The sequence below is a fragment of the Pongo abelii genome, chromosome 19 (assembly GCF_028885655.2).
Source record: "Pongo abelii isolate AG06213 chromosome 19, NHGRI_mPonAbe1-v2.0_pri, whole genome shotgun sequence".
Taxonomy (NCBI): domain Eukaryota; kingdom Metazoa; phylum Chordata; class Mammalia; order Primates; family Hominidae; genus Pongo; species Pongo abelii.
In genome coordinates this window covers 72,748,866-72,773,447 of record NC_072004.2, presented here as the reverse complement: position 1 = coordinate 72,773,447, position 24,582 = coordinate 72,748,866, and the positions used below count along the sequence as shown (strand labels likewise).

The following is a 24,582-nucleotide window of genomic DNA, read 5'->3' as shown; positions in this document are numbered from 1 at the left end:
CCCCAACCACCGCCTCCCCAGCCCCAGCCCAACCTACAATTACCACCTTACCCTGCTTCAGAGGAAGTATGCAGTTCTGTCTGCTGTGCCAAGAGGCACCAGCCTCACCTGGATCAACGCTAATTGAGAATCCTGCTTGAATGAAAACCTTAATACGAACAGATTCTCACAACAAGTACAGCTCTATCTGTAAAGCCTGCAAGGGCCTAAGCTTTTCTGGCACTAACGATTAGACTTTCTAAGAGGAAGGGGGGCCAAATGACATTGTAATTGTACCCTAGTCTGATAAGCTTTTAACAGGAGCCCAAGAATTCCAGCAACTTCTTCCAGAAATGTACCATGTCTCTGCCAAGGAACAAAGAACTTCCAAGGTCAGAGAAGGAAAAAAAAGCTTAATGTGCATTCACTTGTGGCTAGAGAATGCTGAGCTTAAAAAGATGAGGAGGGGCTCCTTTTCTTCAGCGGACGGCTCTGGAATGTTAGAACATTCTTCCACAGGCACGTGGGTAGACGCTGACGGGGCATTTGCTTCTTCTGAGTTCACAGGCACAGTCTTTGGTAGGGTCTCCAAAAGTAGAATTTTAAAGTCAATTTGATTTGAAAAAACTTGAGTTTTTCCAAACCCAAAGCAAAAAAGACTCTTTGGGAAAAAAAACCAGGCAGAAATGAGTTAAGTCTCACAGATCCCAATTAGTGCTAACCTGCCACAGTGTGAAAAGGAATTTAAACAGCAGTCCCCAGAATCACTTCATATGGTTTCTGTCCAGGGGGCCAAACAAGGCAAGAGCTCAAGGGCAGCTCTCCGGCAACCTGGTCTTCGGGCAGCAGCATGAACAGTGTGCAGGAGGCCTGTGCAGCTGCCCTGCCCTCCTCATCCTCAGCTCCACCTCCTGGTGTGCCATTTTTTGCCATAGCTCTCGTCACAGTTTAATGCCCAGCTCAGACCTAAGTGTTTGCACAAATCCTCCCTCCTACTCTAGCAGTTGTCCTTAACCTGCTGGTCAGAGAACTAGTTGCGTTAGAATTACCCCAAAAGCTGCATTTTAAATAGAAATTCTCAAATACTACTCCCAGAAATTGTAAATTTAGTAGTTCTGGGGTGGGGCCCAATAAATCTGTATTTTAAAAATAGGTTCCCAAGTACAAATTGTATAATCATTGTGAAGGGTTTATCAAAATTTTAAATGCATGAACCCTTTGAGATTCAGCAATCCCACTGCTGGAACATCTAGGCTTGCAAAACTTTGGCAAGGTATGTGGATAAGGGGCTGGGCGCGGTGGCTCATGCCTGTAATCCTAGCATTTTGGGAGGCTGAGTCAGGCAGATCACCTGAGGTCAAAAGTTCGTGACCAGCCTGGCCAACATGGCGAAACCCCGTCTCTACTAAAAATACAAAAATTAGTTGGGCGTGGAGGTGGGCGCCTGTAATCCCAGCTACTCTGGAGGCTGAGGCAGGACAATTGCTGAAACCCGGGAGGTGATGGTTGCAGTGAGCTGAGATTGTGCCACTGCACTCCATCTTCGGCAACAGAGCGAGACTCTGTCTCAAGAAAAAAAAAAAAAGACATATGGACAAGGATGTTCCCTGAATTGCCGTTTGTGATAGCAAAGAATTGGGAACAACCAATACATCCATCAAAGAGATAATGACTTTGGCATGTCCAGTGGAATATCCTATGGAATGCTAGGCAACCATAAAAAAGAGTGATAGTCAGCTGGGCACGGTGGCTCACACCTGTAATCCCAGCACTTTGGGAGGCCACGGCGGGTGGATCACAAGGTCAGGAGTTCGAGACCAGCCTGGCCAACACGGTGAAACCCCATCTCTCTTAAAAATCCAAAAATTAGTCCAGGCGCAGTGGCTCACACCTGTAATCCCAGCACTTTGGGAGCCTGAAGCAGGTGGATCACGAGGTCAGGAGTTCAAGACCAGCCTGGCCAACATGGTGAGATCCTGTCTCTACTAAAAATACAAAAATTAGCCGGGGGAGGTGGTAGGCACCTGTAATCCCAGCTACTCAGGAAGCTGAGGCAGGAGAATTGCTTGAACTGGGGAGGCGGAGGTTGTAGTGAGCCGAGATCGTGCCATTGCACTCTAGCCTGGGCAACAGGGCAAGACTCTATCTCAAAAAAAAACAAAACAAAAATTAGCCGGGCGTGGTGGTGCATGCCCATAATCCTAGCTACTCAGGAGGCTGAGGCAGGAGAATTGCTTGAACCTGGAAGGTGGAGGTTACAGTGAGCTGAGATTGTGCCACTGCACTACAGCTGGGTGACAGAGTGAGACTTCATCTCAGAAAAAAAAAAAAAAAGTGATTATCACTATGAAACAATCTTCAAGATACACTAACTTTTAAAAAACGTAATAAATCGAGAAGCAGAACAGTGCCACAGTTTAAAACACAATTCCTCATGTTTCTTTTTCTACATGCATAGAGCACACACACACCTATCAATAGAAGACAGGCAGATATCTGTCAGAGGCAAGGCCCCCACCTGTTAACAATGCCCCCTGAAGAGGAGGACTGTAGTGGGGGCAGGTGGTTTTCTTCTTAGCACTATATGCATTCTCTAGCCAAGTGCACCTATTGCTTTATTTTTTTATGTCAGTAGCGGATTGTCAGGACCATGAAATTATGGGCCACTTTTATTTCTCCTTCCACTTATTTAATACCCTAATAAACAAATTCAAAGTCTACCAGGTGACTGTGATGTGCAGTCAGACTTGTGGGCCACCAGAGCCTGGACACCTCCAGGTCATGCACATATTCCACCTGGCAACCCTCAGAAGATGGACTGAAAATGCAACGAAGGGCACAGGAGGGGACTCTTGCATATCCTGGGCTGGGTTATAGGATACAGGAGGAAGGGTTCAAGGCTCCCAAAGTAGAAGGCCGTTTCTGAAGCTTTCTCCAACTAGCAGATAAACTGAGGAGCAGATAGGTTAAATCTCCCAACCAGACACTAATAAGGATCTCTTCAGAACACAGGAATGAGAGTTACAGGAATGGGGATGAGAGACACATGTCAGCAGAAAAAAGAAAAGAAAAATTAAACTGTGATATATCACTCACAGACAACCAAGGGGACAAAGAACAGAACAAAACCAGATCACTGTTCATATCCTCAGCCCTCTGGGGTCAAAAATACAGAGACTTTCTTGTAGAATGATCATCCTGATGCCTTCAGGCTGCTCTCCAGGAACAGATGTTTGGCTAAAGAACCAGTGGGGTAAGAAGACCCTATGAATGTGCAGGTTTCCAAACGGGGGACTTTTAACTTAGAATTTATCACAGAAGAGGTTGCCACACTTAAATGCATTAAGATCTTGTCAGAAGCACATCTTATATATGCTAAGACTAGCAGAAAGAAGAGTATGTGTTAAGGACATCGACAATAGGTAGTATGTGTTCTAAAGGTTTGTTAAATGTCTCACAGGGAAGTCCCTACTTGAAAATGTATTTTAAGCAGCAAGATTAAAATTTTTTCTGACTCAAAATGTCAGCCCTTTTAGACTAGTTCCAGAAAGATGACCATAAGAAGTTTTCCAAGTTTAAAATCATCAGAAACACTTAATGAAGGAAATGGTTATCCATCTAAATCTTTCATTTTATTTAAAGAAGTATATGCTTCGAGCACATAGAAGTAATGGGTAATCACTACTGGTGAGACTTTTACAATCTTATAGATTCATTCATAACTTAGAATATATTGGGCTAATATATTTGTGCATTGTAAGATTTTGTTTAAAAGATGTTTTTAAGGACAAATATTCGAAGTGCTGTTACTGAATCTTGAATTAGTATCAGAAGAAGGAAGGATCAAGACAGATCACTTTGGTTATGACACCAGATGACAGTACACACGACACATCGGAGAGCAGAGGTCTCACTGGAATAGCTGAGGACATGTGAGGTCTTCTGAGTTTCTCACAAAAAACTAAACATGTATAAACTTTCACTTTTAAAAAAGAAGGTAAGTTACTACTAAAAAAGATCAAATGTCCAAGCATCACTGTAAAGTAGAACTCTAAAGTGCAGGGAAATCAATTCAAGAATCACAGAGGTATTCTCGTTTCCATGCTGAAAAATCATCCAATACATGGTCACAAAATACAGACATGAAAGTGGGTGAGTCCAAGAGCTGCCATCTTGGATTAAGATGATGGGACTCAGTGAGGGTACAACAGCCACTTTGTTACCATGGACATGCCTGTACTTACATATTTGAATAGAAACTTAGTAGACCAATGCTAAAGATGATGCCAGAATCTATTCTTAAGAGGTGGAACTTCTGTCATCGTCTCAGTGAGTAACAAGGACATATTTCCCAAGAGCACACATGTCCCATGCTCTCAATTTAATTAAAAAGAATTCTGCTGCACTGTTTGCCACCTCTTTAAATGAAACGTGATGGTTTGTTGGTTTTAATTCACTCACTGTTGCAGCCGCTGCTGCTTCTAGTCCCTGCTGGCTCGGGTTTGGGCTGACTGGGGCCTCCACAGGTTGCCCTTCCTGATAGTGAATGGAAGAAAAGAGGAAGGGGAAAGAAAACAAAAGAGGGAGGGAGTGAAGTGGGGAGACGAATGGAGGGTACATGGAAGGATGAAGATGGTCAGAAAAGGGAGAAGGAGGGTCTATTAACTCAGCTGCTCTCCAACAGGAGTCATCATCTAACAGCCGTTTAAGAGTCATGCAACAAGATTGTTTGGGTTTTCTCAGGCAGTGTAAAGTAAGTGCTATTGGATACCCAGAAATTATGCATGATACTGAACATCTAGCAAATTTAACTCTGTGTGTGTGTGTGTGTGTGTGCAGAATTCATATACACACAGACATTAAGTAAACATATATATGTATGCTGCTTTTTAAAAAGAAAAAAAATCAACGTGCTTTAAACCAAACCTTTTTCCCAGATGTTTTGGTCAGTGAAAGTATCACAGTCTCATTTGAAAGGAAAATGTCTCAATGTCAGTCCTGTGGTTGCCCAGGCAAACCACATGAGTGAGTTCACCCGTCTGCAGCTCTTGCAGCCTTGCTTGGCTTTGGCTGATGCTACATCTAGACAGGCATAGGCCTACAGTTTCCTGAGCACAGCGTGAGCAAAGCATGACCAGGAAAGGTAAAAATTTGTGACTTTTCTCTCCTCCAGCTACTCAAAGCTGAATCCAGATGTCTTGAGCAGCAGATATGTTTCTCTGACTTGGCAGGCCCAGTGCTCGTGCTGGGACATAACACAAATGCATTTTGTTTGTTTGGTTTTTTGTTTTTGAGACAGAGTCTCACTCTGTCCCCATGCTAGAGTACAGTGGCACAATCTTGGCTGACTGCAACCTCCGCCTCCCAGATTCAAGCGATCCTTCCACCTCAGCCTCCCAAGTAGCTGGGACTACAGGCACGCGCCAGCACGTTTGGCTAATTTTTGTATTTTTAGTAAAGACAGGGTTTCACTATGTTGGCCAGGCTGGTCTCAAACTCCTGACCTCAAGTGATCCACCCACCTTGGCCTCCCAAAGTTCTAAAGTGCTGGGATTACAGCAGTGAGGCACTGCACCCGGCCACAAATGCGTTTTAATAGTACACAGATTTGTGGCCAGGCATGGTGGCTCACGCCTGTAATCCCAGCACTTTGGGAGGCCAAGGTGGACGATCACGAGGTTAGGAGTTCGAAACCAGCCTGGCTAACATGGTGAAACCCCGTCTCTACTAAAAATACAAGAATTAGCCAGGTGTGGTGGCATACACCTATAATCCCAGCGACACAGGAAGCTGAGGCAAGAGAATTGCTTGAACCTGGGAGGTAGAGGTTGCAGTGAGCCAAGGTCGTACCACTGCACCCCAGCCTGGGGGACAGAGTGAGACTCCATCTCAAAAAAAAAAAAAAAAAAAAGAAAAAGAAAAAGAAAAAGAGTATATAGACTTGTGCACAATTAATTACATCCACTGGGGAACTGCCTTGATCTTGAACAAAAGAAAAGTCTGGTAACTTTTAGCAATAGAAATACACCTACCAAATGCTTTCTCCTCAAATACTGACGGCGAAGGACCAGTGGTTTAAACAGCAACATCCAAGGTACACACAGTAGTGCAACCACTACCAGGAAACACTGAATTCCTTTCTGCAGAGTAAGAAGAAAGAGAAGGTACATCATACAAAAGTCTACTGATCACGTATGCAGTTTCCAAATATGGCACAAATTTCTCCCAACAGTACTTTCTTACTAGTCTATGAATAACACTATCCAATTTCTCAAAATAATTATCACATTTTGTGGCAAAGCCCTAGAATTGTCCCATAGAAGGGCAGTTATAAATTTTTTAGGGTCAGAGAAACATCTGGCTTCCTGATCAAGGATAATCATCTCAGACAGCCCGCCTCTGGGTTGACGTACCTGTCCAGAATACAACATTGAATAACCAGACTCTGGGTAGGAAAAGAGGAACATGTTTATGAAATGGATCAGAAGGCTTGGTGCATTCTCAGATGTATGAGCATCATAGGCCGTCCACTTGTAAAAAATAAGGATAACCAAATAGCCAAACAAAGAGGTCATGAAGATTATTTCAGGAATAAATCCAAAGTAGATATTCAGGGGCTTCTTGAAATAGCTAAAAAGGAGAGAGAAAAAAATGTTAAGGGTAAATGGGCCTAGGGCCACTCCTACACTGAATGGAGTATTCACTAGATTTTTCTACTTAATACCCCCTCAATTCCATCTTTATCACTTTAAGCAGCAGCAACCAGAAGCTGGAGACAACAGAGACAATGCAGGATTAACTATCACGGTAAAACTTTTGAACCTTGGTTTTGTTTTGCTGTGGCTTTTTCTTTTTTGAGACAGGGTCTCACTCTGCTACCCAGCCTAGAGTACAGTGGTGCAATCTTGGCTCACTGCAGTCTTAACCTCCCTGGGCTTAGGTGATCCTCTTACCTCTGCCTCTTGAGTAGCTGGGACTACAGGCATGCGCCACCACACCCAGCTAATTTTTACATTTTTTTGTAGAGATGGGGTTTTGCCATGTTGCCCAGACTGGTCTTGAACTCCCGACCTCAGGTGATCTGCCCGCCTTGGCCTCCCAAAGTGCAAGATGACAGATGTGAGCCATTGTGCCAGGCCTTAAATTTTTGAACCTTGAACGGCTCCGATACCATCCCCACCATTCTCTCCATGAGAAAGAGAATGGAAAAATCTAGTACATTTTGAGACCACAGTTCATAACTTTTTTTTTTTTTTTTTTTTTTTTTTTTGTAGAGATGGGGTCTCTTGCCATGTTACCCAGGCTTGTCTTGAACTCCTGGGCTCAAGTGATCCGCCTTCCTTGGCCTCCCAAAGTGCTGGCATTACAGGTGTTAGCCGCCACACCCAGTCCACAGCTAATAATTTTATGTGAGTTGCACATCAAGGAAAAAAAGAAGACCTCACTTATTTTGATGAAAATTGCTCAAGTTTTTTTCAAGGATCTTTACTGGAACAGTAAATTGTTAAAGGACTAATATTAAGCCTAATTTAAGACCATCAACATTTTTTTTTTTTTTTTTTTGAGATGGAGTCTCGCTCTGTCACCCCGCCTGGAGTGCAGTGGTGTTATCTTGGTTTACTGCAACCTCTGCCTCCTGGGTTCAAGCAATTCTCCTGCCTCAGCCACCAGAGTAGCTGGGATTACAGGTGCGTGCCACCACACCCGGCTAATTTTTTGTATTTTTAGTAGAGACGGAGTTTCACCATGTGGGCCAGGCTGGTCTTGAACTCCTGACCTCAAGTGATCTGCCCACCTCATCTTCCCAAAGTGCTGGGATTACAAGTGTAAGCCACTGCACCCAGCCAGACCATGAAATTTTTTTTTTTTTGAGGCAGAGTCTCGCTCTGTCGCTCAGGCTGGAGTGCAGTGGTGCCATCTTGTCTCACTGCAACCTCTGCCTCCCAGGTTCAAGCGATTCTCCTGCCTCAGCCTCCCGAGTAGCTGGGATTACAGGCGCGTGCCACCACACCTGGCTGATTTTTGTATTTTTAGTAGAGATGGGGTTTCACCGTGTTGGCCAGGCTGGTTTCGAACTCCTGACCTCAGGTGATCCATTCGCCTTGGCCTCCCAAAGTACTGGGATTACAGGCATGATCCACCGTGCCCGGCCACACCATTAAATTTTTAGAAAAGCACTTCTATAATGTAGAATGAGGTTCCGAGTTATTAATCCCTCCCCAAAGATGTCATGATTTCTTTACGCAAAAGCATTCTCTAAACTATGCACATTCTTATGACAGAAATGGAACAACTCACATATGGTTGAACAGACTCAGGCTGACTCCAAACAGCATATGGATGATACCAAGGATAACAGACATCTTCATCTTAAAGGAGTTCAAGAAGGTTAGTTTATTGGTAGCAATGTTCCAAATCTGTCATAACCCGAGAAAACAAATAGGTATTATAAAGAATTCTCAAGGGAAAAATATTCCTCCGTTTAAAAAACAATTTTTATTTACTTATTTATTTATTTATTTATTTAGAGACGAGTCTCGCTCTGTCGCCCAGGCTGGAGTGCAGTGGCGTGATCTCGGCTCACTGCAAGCTCTGCCTTCCGTCCGGGTTCACGCCATTCTCCTGCCTCAGCCTCCCAAGTAGCTGGGACTACAGGCGCCTGCCACCACACCCAGCTATTTTTTTGTATTTTTAGTAGAGACAGGGTTTCACCATGTTAGCCAGGATAGTCTCGATTCCTGACCTCGTGATCCGCCCGCCTCGGCCTCCCAAAGTGCTGGGATTACAGGCGTGAGCCACTGAGCCCGGCTGACAATTTTTAGTTATTAATCAATATTATTTATTATGGAAAATTCTAAACAGATACTTAAGCAGACAGGATGGTATAACAAACCCCCAGGCACCTATCACCCTGCTTTGACACATTTTTTTTTTTAATCTTGCTTTTGAGGAGAATGCTTCAAAGATTGATATCACCTTATGGAGTTGTGAAAAAAGATTACTGCCACTCACTCATCTCCACATTACTACAAAGTAAAGTCCAGATATCATGCCATTTTACCCGTAAATATTTCAGTGTGGATGTCTAAAAGGAAAAGACTTATTTATTTATTGAGATGGAATTTCGCTCTTTTTGCCCAGGATGGCGTGCAGTGTTCATGATCTCGCTGACTGCAACTTCCACCTCCCGCCTTGCCTCAGCCTCCCAGGTAGCTGGGATTACAGGCACAGGCCACGACGCCCAGCTAATTTTGTATTTTTAGTAGAGATGGGGTTTCACCATGTTGGCCAGGCTGGTCTCAAACTCCTGACCTCAGGTCTGGCCTGAGGCCTGCCTCAGCCTCCCAAACTGCTTGGATTACAGGCTTGAGTCACTGTGCCCGGCCAGTAAGGCTTTTTTTTTTTTTCTTTTTCTTTTTTTTTGAGATGAACTCTTGCTCTGTCGCCCAGGCTGGAGTGCAGTGGCGAAATCTCGGCCTATTGCGAGGTGGGGTTTTCACCGTGTTAGCCAGGAAGGTCTCGATCTCCTGACCTCATGATCCGCCAGCCTTGGCCTCCCAAATTGCTGGGATTACAGGCATGAGCCATCTCGCCCGGCCAGGACTTATTTTTAAAACATGACCACAATATTGTCATCACACCTAAATGCATTAACAATGATTTCTTTTTTTTTTTCTTTTAGAAGGAGTCTTACTCTGTCGCCCAGACTGGAGTGCAGTGGCATGATCTCGGCTCGCTACAACCTCTGCCTCCTGGGTTCAAGCAATTCTCTGCCTCAACTTCCCGAGTAGCTAGAATTACAGGTGCTCGCCACCAAGCCCGGCTAATTTTTTTTGTATTTTTAGTAGAGATGGGGTTTCACCATCTTGGCCAGGCAGGTCTTGAACTCCTGACCTCGTGATCCATCCGCCTCGGCCTCCCAAAGTGCTGGGATTACAGGCGTGAGCCACTGCGCCCAGCTAACAATGATTCTTTAATATCATAAAATATATAGTCAATATTCAAATTTCTCTGATCTGTGTCCAAACCTTTTTTTTTTTTTTTTTTTGAGACAGGGTCTTCACTCTGTCACCCAGGCCGGAGTGCAGTGGCATGATCTCGGCTCACTGCAACCTCTGCCTCCCAGGTTCAAGCTATTCTCCTGCCTCAGCCTCCCGAGTGGCTAGGACTACAGGCATGCACCACCACACCAGCCCAATTTTTATACTTTTAGTAGAGATGGGGTTTAACTATGTTGCCCTGGCTGGTCTGGAATTCCTGACCGCAAGTCATCTGTCTGCCTCGGCCTCCCAAAGTGCTGGGATTACAGGCGTGAGCCACCGCGCCCAGCTTATACATTATGATTGTAGATATATCTCAAGTCTCTAAACTATAGGTTCTCCTTCCATCTTTCCTTTTTCATTCATTACAAAATATCTTTTGAAGAAATTGGATTGTTTATCTTATATATTTTCCCACATCTATGTTTTGCTGATTGTAGCCCTGTGGTGCTGTCATTCCATCTATTTTTTTTAGATGGAGTCTTGCTATGTACCCCAGGCTGGAGTGCAGTGGCACGATCTGGGCTCACTGCAACCTCCTCTTCCCGGATGCAAGCAATTCTCCTTCCACAGCTTCCTGTAGCTGGGACTACAGGTGCATGCCACCGTGCCCAGCTAAGTTCTGTATTTTTAGTAGAGATGGGGTTTCACCATGTTGACCAGGCTGGTCTCGAACTCCTGACTTCAAGTGATCCACCTGACTCTGTGTCCCAAAGTGCTGGGATTACAGGCATGAGCCACCTCACCCAGCCTGTATTATTTTTTTCTTTTCCTCAGCAGTCAGATGCCCTGTATTACATTCTTGCCGCCACTTCATTTTTACAGCACACAATAAAGAAGATTTGATCATACTTAATTTGCCTAAGCATTTGAAAAAAAAATTAATTCTGGGATAAGTTTTTGTAAGTTTGTAAATATAAGAATGCAAATCTAAAATCCACAGGAAAAATATATTTCTGCTTTGTTAAAACGTCTGCTAAAAATAAAAAACCAAACTAAGTAAGCAGAAATAAATTAAGAAATGGGAAGGAGTCTTGAAAAATCAATCTTCCCAGAGTCGATATTATTAACCACCTCAGAAATAAGCAGCGCAGGGAAAAGTATGTGGCTCCTCAAGGCCCTTGGGTCTCTTATGGCTTAGAAGTCCTCTGAATACATACATCAAGGTTTCCCAAAAATATGTCAACGAAAACCCACATAACTATTTTGGTTGTTTCTTTGTTTTTTTTTGTTTTTTGTTTTTTGAGACGGAGTCTTGCTCTGTCACACAGGCTGGAGTGCAGCTTGCTCACTGCAACCTCCGCCTCCCAGGTTCAAGCAATTCTCCTGCCTCAGTCTCCCGGGAAGCTGGGACTACAGGCATGCGCCACCATGCCTGGCTAATATTTGTATTTTTAGTAGAGATAGGGTTTTACCATGTTGGCGAGGCTGGTCTCGAACTCCTGACCTCAGGTGATCCCACCTCCTCGGCCTCCCAAAGTGCTGGGATTACAGGCATGAGTGACCATGCCCAGTGAAAGCCCACATAACTATTTATCTTCACTTTAATTTTCTTGCTTCAGGGTTAGTGTTAGAAAATTTGAGGTTAGCATATAGGAAGGAAGTTCTCTTACTGGATCAATGCCAAAAGGGTATGGTCCACCGAACACTCCAGGGAGGGCTGGGTTCAGCTGTAGAACAGGGTTCCCCCGAAGCGTCTCTTCACTACCATGACAGGGAAAAAGTCACATTATTTTTGAACGAGAGAGGGAAAAAACAAGGGTCCAGAAACTGACCCCAAAATAAATTACTATAGCTATCTTGTCTCTTCAATAAAATGGGAGGGGAAAAAATAAAGAGGAGAGACTAGCAGCTGAGATTGAGGGATCCAAAATGACAAAAAGAAAAATTAAACACACAAACACACAATCAAGTAGGGAACTGGGGAATCTGCTTTTAGTTTCCAAAAAAAAAAAAAAAAAAATCATTTCTAATCTTAGTTCCTGGATACTTGCTGAACAAATCACAAAGCAACTCACAGTGTGGAGCATGAATGAGGAGACACTGTCACCACTTCCTAAAGAAGTGTCAGTTTACCACTTGTCTTAAAAATCAGGGCTGCACATGAAAGGAATAAGCTTTGAATTTTAGCTTCTTCTGCAACTTACGTCCAATTATAAGTAAACATCGGCCGTACACTCCAGGATGACCCAAAGATATTAAGAGACTTGGAAAAGCAATCATTGTAGATGAGGCCAGTGTACATGGAGAACACACCCATCAATAAAATAATGTATCGACCACTGAACACAGTGCTAAACATCTGGGAACCAGAAGAAAGAAGTAATGAGAATGTACTCACTGCAGCTCACATTGTGACAATGTTATTCAGAATATACCTGCCCCTTTCTCCAGCACTACTTTACCCCATCCTGATTCAGAGAGCTTGAAGTAAAAACCAAAATACAATGCTAATGAGACAGTCACTTTCACAGGATGTGACCTCTATTTTTTTATTAGGTTGGCACAAAAGTTACTGCGGTTTTGGCCATTTCTTTTGGTGGCCAAAACCGCAATAACTTTTGCACCAACCTAAATAGTTTTTATTTTTTTAGAGATGGGGTCTCACTATGTTGCCTATGCTGGTCTCGAATTCCTGGGCTCAAGTGATTCTCCTGCCTCAGCCTCCAAGTAGCTGGGACTACAGGCACATACCACCACTTCCAGCTAGCACGTGTCCTCTTTGGTGTTAAAATGAACATAACTTCTCTACTTCCTTTTGATAAATTCATGGATGAAAGACTTCCAGATCATAATTTTCATAATGAATGCTTGAGAAATTATAAAATTTCAGTTCAATGCAGATGTAACTTAAACATTACCTCATTCTCATTCTTCTGGGAAAGGATCCGGCTCTCCCTCAGTACCATCCACACAGCAAAAAGGGTCATTAAAATGCCATGACCAAAGTCTCCAAACATCACAGCAAATAGAAAAGGGAACGTGATAATAGTATATGGAGCTATGAAGAAACAAAAAAAGAAAAATACAAAGTACATTAAACCATAGCAATTCCACAAATATCACATTATTTTCCATACCCTTTTTTTTTTTTTTTTTTTGAGACGGATTCTTGCTCTGTCAGCCAGCAATGTCTCAATCTTGGCTCACTGCAACCTCCACCTCCCGGGTTCAAGTGATTCTCCTGCCTCAGCCTCTTGAGTAGCTGGGATTACAGGCGCATGCCACCACCATGCCCAGCTAAGTTTTGTATTTTTAGTAGAGACAGGGTTTCACCATGTTGGCCAGGCTGGTCTCCAACTCTGGCCTCAAGTGATCCACCTGCCTCGGCCTCCCAAAGTGCTGGGATTACAGGCATAAGCCACCATGCCCAGCCTTCCATACTCTTAAGATCAATATAAGGTGACTTACTCCCCAGCTGCCAGACAGATAGGACTCTCAGAGAAAATCTTTCATGGCAGAATCAACACACCTTCACAAAGTAGCTAATGAAATTTGAGCTACTGATAACTTTTTTTAAAAGAGAGATGGGGTCTTTCTCTGCCACCCAGGCTGGAGTGCAGTGGTTTCATCACAGCTCAATGCAGCCTGCAACCCCTGGACTCAAGTTATCCTCCCACCTCAGCCTCCCAAACAGTTGGAACTACAAGTATGTGCCACTATGCCCGTTAATTTTTTTTTTAAATTACTGATAACTTAAATAATATTTTTTTAGATGGAATCTCACTATTTTGCCCAAGCTAGTCCTGAACTCCTGGCCTTGAGCAATCCTCCCACCTCAGCCTCCTGAGTATCCGAGATTACAGGCATGAGGCACTGTGCCTGGCAGCTCTGATAACATTTTAAACAAAGAACAGCGGAAATGAAGGTGTAACCTTGACAACATTGGTTTGTTCTTTGACTCTCTTGTAACTCGTGGGACCCTGCTCCCAGGGCAGGCCAGCTGTCTTCTCTTTGTGCAGCAACCATGTCCCAGTGGTATAAAGCTAAATATCAGACAACGTACAGATGGAGAGAGCCCAGAGCAAAGCAGTTCTTGCATAGGGCTCCAGCTGAAAATGAATACTCACACTCTTGATTTAATAATTAACTCTCCAAATACAGGAGAAATCTGTGTTGTGCCTAAAGTGGCCAATACTTGCTACATTTTTTCTGTCTAACCTTGGAACAGGGAAGCCAAAAAAAAAGCCATTTAAAAATATCAGACATCTTAGAAGAAACATTTTGCTTAAAGCAGTTCCTGCAAATGATTTGCTAGAGAAGTCCAGGTGTTTTAGGGCTGTGAAGGCACATGAAAGAATCCAGTCTCATGAACCTTTTTTTTTTTTGAGACAGAGTCTTACTCTGTCACTCAGGTTGGAGTGCAGTGGCACAATTTAGGCTCACTATAACTTCTGTCTCCTGGGTTCAAGCAATTCTCCTGTCTTAGCCTCCTGAGTAGCTGGGTTACAGGCATGCACCACCAGGCCTGGCTAATTTTCTTGTATTTTTAGTAGAGATAGGGTTTCACCATGTTGGCCAGGCTGGTCTCGAACTCCTGACCTTAAGTGATCCTCCCACCTTGTCCTCCCAAAGTGCTGGGATTACAGGCATGAACCACCGCGTCCAGCCGATGAACTCTTTTTTTTTGAGACGGAGTTTCACTCTTGTTGCCCAGGCTGGAGTGCAATAATGCAATAATGCAATATCGGCTCACAGCAACCTCCGTCTCCCAGGTTCAAGCAATTCTCCTGCCTCAGCCTCCCGAGTCGCTGAGATTACAGGCATGAGCCACCATGCCTGGCTGATTTTGTATTTTTAGTAGAGATGGGGTTTCTACATATTGGTCAGGATGGTCTCGAACTCCTGACCTCAGGTGATCCACCCGCCTTGGCCTCCCAAAGTGCTGGGATTACAGGCGTGAGCCACCACACCTGGCCCAGCCAATGAACTCTTAAAGGAACGCTACCTGACAGTAAACCTGCTCCTTACATTAAATGGGCATCTTTTTGTTGTTGCCCAAGCTGGAGTGCAGCGGCATGATGTCGGTTCACTGCAACCTTCACCTCCTGGGTTCAAGTGATTCTCAGGCCTCAGCCTCTCAAGTAGCTGGGACTACAGGTGCGTGCCACCACATCCGGCTAATTTTTGTATTTTTAGTAGAGGCAGGGTTTCACCATGTTGGCCAGGCTGGTCTCGAACTCCTGACCTCATGTGATCCACATGCCTCAGCCTCCCAAAATGCTGGGATTACAGGCATGAGCCACCATGCCCTGCCAGAATGAGCACCTCTTCACAGGAAGTACACAAGATCTGAGGTGTCAACATGTTTATTTATTTTTTAATAGAGATGGGGTCTCACTATGTTGCCCAGGCTGATCTTGAAATCCTGGGCTTAAGCAATCCTCCTACCTCGGCCTCTAAAAGTGCTAGGATTGGCCGGGCGCGGTGGCTCATGCCACCCAGCACTTTGTAATCCCAGCACTTTGGGAGGCCAAGGCAGGCGGATCATGAGGTCAGGAGATCGAGACCATCCTGGCTAACACAGTGAAACCCTGTCTCTACTACAAATACAAAAAAATGGCCGGGCACAGTGGCTCACGTCTGTAATCCCAGCACTTTGGGAGGCAGAGGCAGGCAGATCACCTGAAGTCAGGAGTTAAAGATCAGCCTGGGCAACATGGTGAAACCCCGTCTCAACTAAAAATACAAAATTAGCCGGGCATGGTGGCACATGCCTATAATCCCAGCTACTCAGGAGGCTGAGGCAGGAGAATCGCTTGAACCTGGGAGGCAGAGGATGTGGTGAGCTGAGATCGTGCCATTGCACTCTAGCCTGGGCAACGAGAATAAATCTCTGTCTCACCAAAAAAAAAAAAAAAAAAAATTAGCCGGACATGGTGGCAGGTGCCTGTAGTCCCAGCTACTCGGGAGGCTGAGGCAGAAGAATGGCGTGAACCTGGGAGGCAGAGCTTGCAGTGAGCCGAGATCGCGCCACTGCATTCCAGCATGGGCGACAGAGCGAGCCTCCGTCTCAAAAAAAAATAAAAAATAAAATAAAATTTAAAAAACAGTGCTAGGATTAACATCTTTAATTTTAATTCAGTTGTTCAACAGCATTTAAAGTGAGGCGTTAGAAGAAACAATGAACAAAAAGGCCAGGCATAGTGGGTCACACCTGTAATCCCAGCACTTTGGGAGGCTGAAGCAGGAGGCTTGCTTGAGCCCAGGAGTCCAAGACTAGCTTGGGCAACATAGCAAGACCCCGTCTCTAAAAAAAATTAAAAATTATCAGCCTGGGCAACATAGCAAAACCCATCTCTAAAAAAATTTTACAAATTAGCCAGGCATGGTGACACACGCCTGTAGTTCCAGCTACTCCAGAGGTTCAGGTGGGAGAATCACTTGAGCCTGCGAGGTTGAGGCTGCTGTGAGCCATGATTTCACCATTGCACTACAGCCTGGGCAACAGAATGAGACCCAGTCTCAAAAAAAAATCATAAAATAAAAAATTAGCCAGGTGTGGTGCTGTGTGCCTGTGGTCCTAGCTATACAGGAGGCTGAGTTGGGAGGATCTCTTGAGGCCAGGAGTTTGAGGCTGCAGTGAACTACAATCGTGCTGCTGCACTCCAGCCTGGGTGACACAGGGAGACTCTGTCTCAAAACAAACCAAACCAACCAAACGAACAAAAAAAACTCTAGAGGAAAAAGATAACAAGCTTTTTTTTTTTACCTGGATTTATCTCTCGGTAAGTTCCAATTCCATAAGCATCTACTATGTTCTGAAAGCCATAGGTAAACTTGTTGGTTTTGTTATAGGTTGGGGGAGTCTGGTTTGTCTGCATCCTGTTCAAAATGGAAGGTACAGTGGAACCACTGTGTTCCTGAAAAATATTAGCACATTTATTAAACTTAGGTTATCCTCCTAATTGTGGTGGTGTTTACACAGGTGTACATTTCTTGAAACTCATCAGATGGTACACATAAAATGTATGTATTTTCTTTCATGTAAATTATCTCTCAATAAAACTAATAAACCTAAAAATAAAACTAGATTATCTTTCCCAGCTTTTGGGAAAACTGGGAAAAGGTATAACATTTATAATGGAAGATTTCTATTAGATCCTCTGAAATACATCCTTAATGTGAAAAAAAATTAAATTTAAAATATGTCACCAAAGAAAATGTGGAACTGCCTCCATATCTGCCTTTTTATGAAAGTTGTTCTCCCCCTTTCATGGAGAAAGCAAAGTATGTTCTCTGGCTCTCCTTCTTCACTACCTTCTCTTAATTTCCTGATCCCTTGCAGTCTGGCTGAGCATGCTTATGCAAAGTGACTGGCTCCTGACCAAAGAGCTTCTCTCCCCCATGCATGCCCCTGACACTGGAGATCTTTGGTGAAAATCTTTCTTCCTTAGGAGTTCTCCTCCTGCTCGCTGACCATTCCTTTTCTATCTTTGCTGGTTATTTCTGCTCTGCCTAACTCATAGCATTGCAAGACCCCAGCCTTTTTTTTCTCTCTATGACCTCCCTCTTGGAGGTCTCATTCCCTTCCATTCTCATGACTCCCATTTCCTAAGCTTTGTCCCCTTGTCTGCTTGACATTTCCACATGGACCTCAATGTGACCGGAACTGAACTTACCATCTCTCCTCAATCAATAAGCTTCTCTGGCTGAACATTTACTTCCATCATTGGAACCCTAATTCTCCTGGCCAGTCAGCTTTGATGCCTCAAAAAGATGTTTAAATCTTTCTCCTTGTATTTCTCCTGTACCTTGCTAGGAACCAGGTAGCCCTACTGATTTTTCCTGCAAAACATCTCACAATTCATCATTTTTTTTTTCCCATTGTCAAGTCCTACCTGGGGATCCTTATCATTTACTACTCTATGTCTACAATAACCTCCTAACTGAACCCCTACCTACAGAATCTCTTCACTCCTCAATCCAACCTAGATACTATCAGCAGATTACTCTTTTAAAACTGCTTTGAGCCAGGAGAAGTGGCTCACGCCTGTAATCCCTGCACTTTGGGAGGCTGAGGCGGGTGGATCACCTGAGGTCAGGAGTTTGACACCAGCCTGGCCAACATGATGAAACCCCGTCTCCACTAAAAATACAAAAAATTAGCTGGGTGTGGTGGCGCACGGCTATAATCCCAGCTACTCAGGAGGCTGAGGCAGGAAAATCACTTTAACCAGGGAGGTGGAGGGTGGAGGTTGCCGTGAGCCGAGATCGTGCCACTGCACTCCAGCCTGGGCAACAAGAGCAAAACTCCATCTCAAAAAACAAAACAAAACAAAACAAAAACAAAAAAACTGCTTTGATCCACCAGGCGTGGTGACCCACTTTTTTTTTTTTGAGACAGAGTCTCACTCTGTTGTCCAGGCTGGAGTACGGTGGCGTGATCTCAGCTCACTGCAACCTCTGCCTCCTGGGTTCAAGTGGTTCTCCTGCCTCAGCCTCCTGAGTAGCTGGGATCACAGGCACCCACCACCATACCTGGCTAACTTTTTTGTATTTTTAGTAGAGACGGGGTTTTGCCATGTTGGCCAGACTGGTCTCAAACTCCTGACCTCAAGTGATGCACCCGCCTCAACCTCCCAAAGTGCTGGGATTACAGGAGTGAGTCACCATGCCTGGCCCCAACACTTTGGAAGGCTAAGGAAGGCAGATCACTCGAGCCCAGGAATTTGAGATCAGCCTGGGCAACATGGCAAAACCCTGTCTCTACAAAAAATTAGCCAGCCATGATGGTGGACACCTGTAGTCCCAGCTACCGGGAGTCTGAAGTGGGAGGACTGCTTAAGCCCAGGAGTTGGAAGCTACAGTGAGCTGAGATGGCACCACTGTACTCCAGCCTGGGTAACAAAGCAAGATCTTGTCTCAAACACAAAATGAAAGATGTAAAAAACCACCCAAACTGCTTTGATCATGTTCCTTTACCCCTAAAGAACTTCCAATGTCTCTCAACTCCCTCTGGAATAAAATTTAAATCTTCTAAGCTATTATTTAAGAACCTTTCACAATTAAGTTCCAAACTACCTGATGCAGACAGGTACTTCTCTTCAGCTAACCCACTGTAAATCCTGTTCTTGTCCAAACATATATGGTCTAACCATACTTCCTGCCTTTGTTTTCTTCTCTTCATTCAGCAGTCTTACCAACAACTTACCATTCTTCAAAGACCTGATCAAATGCCACCTGCTTAAAGCTTTTTCCAACTCCACAGTTGGAACTCTCCTAATAAACTGTAAGATACTCGAGGGCATGTTTTGTACATCTCTGTACTCCTCCAGGCACTTACAGCAGTTCTGTGGACAGAGTAGTTGTTCTAATTAACTACTAAACAGAAACAGTCATATACAGAGAGGGCATCAGGAAACTGATGCCCCGGCCATGAGCAACCCTGAAGAATCATGGGCATATGACCAAATTATTTCAGCTCTCTGAACTGCAGTCTCCACATATGCAAAATAAAGATATGCTATGCTATGATATATATATTATATGCCAGGCTATGTATGAAATGTGCTGTCAACTTAAAAGACAAATAAATATATTAAAGAACTCTGAAGGTGAAATGCCATAAAAATGACATTAATGTTACTATTTATTTATTTTTTTTTTTTTATTTTTTTTTGAGACACAGTCTCGCTCTGTTGCCCAGGCTGGAATGCAGTGGTGCAATCTCAGCTCACTGCAAGCTCCGCCTCCCAGGTTCACTCGATTCTTCTGCCTCAGTCTCCAGAGTAGCTGGGACTACAAGGCGCCTGCCACCACGGCCGGCTGATTTTTTGTATTTTTTATTAGAGACGGGGTTTCACCGTGTTAGCCAGGATGGTCTAGATCTCTTGACCTCATGATCTGCCCGCCTTGGCCTCCCAAAGTTCTGGGATTACAGGCGTGAGCCACCGCGCCCGGCCAAAAATGACATTGTTACTATTGATGGGAACCTCTCTTCCCGGCCACGAGCTGCACTGCTAGCTTTGGTGACTCACCGTGCCCCTTCTGAGTGCAAACTGGATGGAGTCAAGGTCGGTGACAGGGCACCAGACCTCTGCAATCAAGCATTTCTGAGTCACGTCTATGTTGCACAGGTTCAGGGTGTGATAGATGGCCTTCATCTTCCGTACTTTGATGAACCAGACACGGATGTTCTTAGCAGCTGCCTGCAGAACCCTCTGGCGGTGATCCTCCGTTTGATTCAGAACCTTTGGGGAGAAAAGGAACAAGCGAAGGATCCTTTTAACACCAGTTTTAGATCTCAGGATATGAATGGCAAAGAGGCATAGCTTTCTGAAAAGAGATGCCAGGGAATTGCCTTTTTCTTCCTCTGGATAGAATGGCTTATTTTTTCCAAGTTACAAGAAATTAGAGTTCTAGTTACTAACATCCACTTTTATTTAGCTTCAACCTGAAAAGAAACCTGAGAAAATAGTTTTTTAGCTTTTCTATATATGTTCAATCTTACCACCAATCCAAGGCACAACAAATGTAGGTCACTGCCTTTAACTTGGCTTATTAAAGAGCAACGACTTTCTATGTGGGGAATGTAACTCAGTAGGCATCACAAGCCCAGGCGCTGACAAATGAACAAATCCACACAGAATCCCTTGCACATGGGCCAGCATCAGGAGAGGGTGGAAAGAGGCAGTGCTGAATACCACCACCTGCCTACACTGGGAACATGAGCCAGGAGACACCATGGGATCAGGAGCACCTGTGATCTTTACAGGGGGCTTGGACTGCCACATACCACTGCCATCATGAGGGCAGCTAAGGTGTTACCTTTATGTCAGGCTTCTCATTAGAGGAAAAAATGGTTCAGTGTTGATCCTTTCGAAATCAGTACAGATTTCCCTCAGAGGAATTACGGTGCCAAGACTAAGGTGGGAGGAAGGTACAGGAACATTTTACATTCCATTGGCTTAATACCAAATATTTAAGTTTTTTTTTTTTGAGATGGAGTCTTGCTCTGTGGCCCAGGCTGGAGTGCAGTGGCGTGGTCTCGGCTCACCACAACCTCCGCCTCCTGGGTTCAAACGATTCTCCCGCCTCAGCCTCCTGAGGATTACAGGCGCGCACCACCATGCACGGCTAATTTTTGTATTTTTAGTAGAGATGGGGTTTCACCATGTTGGTCAGGCTGGTCTCGAACTCCTGACATCGTGATCCACCCGCCTCGGCCTCCCAAAGTGTTGGGATTACAGGCATGAGCCAATGTGTCCAGCCCATATTTAAGTTTTTAATAGCAGGTGTGGCTAACCCTGTTGCTTCCAATTGGAAGAAATTAGGCAAGCAACCCAAAGCACAAGTCTCCATCATAGACAATTCTTCAAGTTAGTTCAGAACAAAGCAGTAACTACTCCCTGAAAAATTGTCTTGGGCAGAGGAAGGTGACTTCCTTTGTTTTGTTTTGCTTTGTTTTTAAAAGCAAAGCCATGGCATGCTAGGGAAACACATCACTTGAAGATAGCCACTTTCTTTCCTTCTGGTTGTGGACTATTTCACAATTACTATTACTCACTCCTGTAATTCCAGCACTTTGGAAGGCCAAGGCAGGAGGATTGCTTGAGGTCAGGAGTTCCAGACCAGTTTGGGCAACATAGTGAGACCCTATCTCTACAAAAACATACCAAAAAATAATTAGCTGGGCATGGCAGCAGGCACCTGTAGTCCCAGCTACTTGGGAGGCTGAGACAGATTGTTTGAGCCTAGTCAGTCAAGGCTGCAGTGAGCCAAGATTGTGCCACTGCATTCCAGCCTGGGTGACAGAGTGAGATCTGTCTTTAAAACAAAACAAAACAAAACAAAACAAACAAACAAAACACAAAAAAACCCTTCTTCTAGAAGGATGCTAAAGAAACTAGCAAGCAATGTTCTATTTGCTGTTCTCTTTCCTCATCCCATTCCTTGGTATTCAATCCCTTTTTAAACTTTCAGTTCCTACAGCTAGATTTTTAAAAAATCAAATTCTGGTAGTTATAATGACTACCGCACATGCTCTTTAAATCTACCCATAGGTCTGGAAGCAGATTAAGACAGCCTTAGAACCCAGAATGTACTAATATAGCCTATCACTCATCAGCAGTTCTAAAACTCTCTCTCTCTGGTTAAACAGGTTAAGTGTATCTCAAAGGAGCCAGCAATAGATCAGGTTGGTGGGTCATATATGATGGAGGTCACTGAGAGTTGAAATGGAAGTTACAGGCTGGGCACGGTGGCTCATACCTGTAATCCCAGGACTTTGGGAGGCCGAGGCAGGCAGATCATCTGAGGTCAGGAGTTCAAGACCAGCCTGGCCAACATGGCAAAACCCCATCTCTACTAAAAATACAAAAATTAGCCAGGCGTGGTGGCAGGCACCTGTAATCACAGCTACTCGGGAGGCTGAGGCAGGAGAATCGCTTGAACCTGGGAGGCAGAGGTTGCAGTGAGCCGAGATCACGCCACTGCACTCTAGCCTGGGAGACAGAGCAAGACTCTGTCTCAAAAAAAAAAAAAAAAAAAAAAAAAGAAAAAAAGAAATGGAAGTTACAACATACCTCTGACAATTCTGCCACTGCCAAAAGGAACTGCCTTCGGGATTAAGTATGTTTATTAATATTCTAAGGGGGCAATCATCACTTTCATTCTTTCAAAGGGAACAAAGCCCCACTCACCAGCCTTTCCTTCCATGTACATACACATAGTTCACAACTCCTCCCTCAGAGCCCTGTGATAACCGTGCTGTGCATAAACCACACTTACTGCAATTTGGCAAAACTCCAACACAGTCTCTTCTTGGGCACAAAAGTCACACCAGAGCTTTTTGGCTAGTCTGTGTGGTTAAGATCAAAGGTGACCGCAAGGACGCATGCCGAGCTATTGGGACTGGCTGCCTCAGGAGGGTGTGTGGGAGAGGGCAGAACTAACTTCTCATGTCTTTTTAGATTGTTTGATATACATTTTTCTTAACTAAGCATACTTTTAAAAAATTATTATTATAAAAACTATCGGCCAGGCGCGGTGGCTCACGCCTGTAATCCCAGCACTTTGGGAGGCCGAGGCAGGCAGATCACACGGTCAGGAGATCGGGATCATCCTGGCTAACATGGTGAAACCCCGTCTCTACTAAAAAATACAAAAAATTAGCCGGGCGTGTGGCGGGCCCCTGTAGTCCCAGCTACTCGGGAGGCTGAGGCAGGAGAATGGCGTGAACCCGGGAGGCGGAGCTTGCAGTGAGCCGAGATCGCGCCACTGCACTCCAGCCTGGGTGACAGAGTGAGACTCCGTCTCAAAAACAAACAAACAAACAAACAAACAAAAAAACAACAAAAAAAAACTATCTCAGACTTGGCTGGGCGCAGTGGCTCACGCCTATAATCCCAGCACCTTGGGAGGCTGAGGCAGGTGGATCACTTGAGGTCAGGAGTTCAAGACCAGCCTGGCCAATATGGTAAAATCCCATCTCTACTAAAAATACAAAAATTAGGCCAGGCACAGTGATTCACACTTGTAATCCCAGCACTTTGGGAGGCTGAGGTGGGAGGATCACTTGAGGTCAGGAGTTTGAGACCAGCCTGGCCAACATGGTGAAACCCCGTCTCTACTAAAAATACAAAAATTAGCCAGGTTTAGTGGCACATGCTTGTAATCCCACCTACTTGGGAGGATGAAGCAGGAGAATCGCTTGAACCTGGGAGGCAGAGGTTGCAGTGAGCCAAGATCACACCACTGCACTCCAGCCTGGGCAAAAGAGCGAGACTCCATCTCAAAAAAATAAATAAAAATACAAAAATTAGTCGGGCATGGTGGCACATGCCTGTAATCCCAGCTACTCAGGAGGCTGAGGCAGGAGGATCACTTGAGCCTAGGAGGTGGAGACTGCAGTGAGCTGAGATAGTGCCATGGCACTCCAGCCTGGGTGACAGAGTGAGACTCTGTCTCAAAAAAAAAAAAAATCTCAGACCCGTGAGGTGGAGAGGAATTGAATACGCTAGGCAACAACGATTCTAGATGCTTTGCATTCCTGTCTCGTTTGAGGATGGCTAATGCTATTTTTAACCATTATTCCCTGATACTTTCTCAGCTCCCAGAAGGACATATTACCCATGGACATTTCTTTTTTTGGTATCCTGGTTTGCTACAGGTGCCTTATACAATATCAGCATTTCAAGGAAGGAGAATGGTCTCGTATTCCAGTATTTCACAAAAACAAATTCCCTCCAGCCTTCTGCATACCATTTGGAGATCATCAATCCTGGTATTCACTCCAGAAGCCATTTCCTTCCTCTCCTGTGGTGTCTCAGGACAGGGATAGAGTGAGGCTCGGAACCTGGAATGTAGGCACATCGAAGTTTCTTAACTTATCTAATTTAAATAATCTCAGAAAGTAATCCTAATGTACCAGAAGGACCAAAACAGGATTAGGTCAGACCAATGTATTAAGTCAACACTATTTTTTTTTTTTTTTTTTTTGAGACAGAGTTTCTCTCTGTCACCCAGGCTGGAGTGAAGTGGCACGATCTCAGCTCACTGCAACCTCTGCCCCTGGCTTCAAGTGATTCTCCTGCCTCAGCCTCCCAAGTACCTGGGATTA

General features: G+C 44.5%; 1 protein-coding gene across 1 annotated transcript in view; it reads right to left on the bottom strand.

Annotated features, from left to right (window-relative positions):
• The window catches only part of ATP6V0A1 (ATPase H+ transporting V0 subunit a1), a gene marked incomplete at its 5' end in the record, with an annotated part of 63,773 nt that overhangs the window by 15,242 nt on the left and 23,949 nt on the right, over positions 1-24,582 (bottom strand). The window contains 9 exon segments of the mRNA NM_001133189.1: positions 6,012-6,119; positions 6,393-6,609; positions 8,278-8,396; positions 11,633-11,723; positions 12,167-12,321; positions 12,881-13,020; positions 16,732-16,882; positions 20,000-20,212; positions 24,225-24,318. Of these exon segments, the coding sequence (NP_001126661.1) occupies positions 6,012-6,119; positions 6,393-6,609; positions 8,278-8,396; positions 11,633-11,723; positions 12,167-12,321; positions 12,881-13,020; positions 16,732-16,882; positions 20,000-20,212; positions 24,225-24,318 (1,288 nt within the window).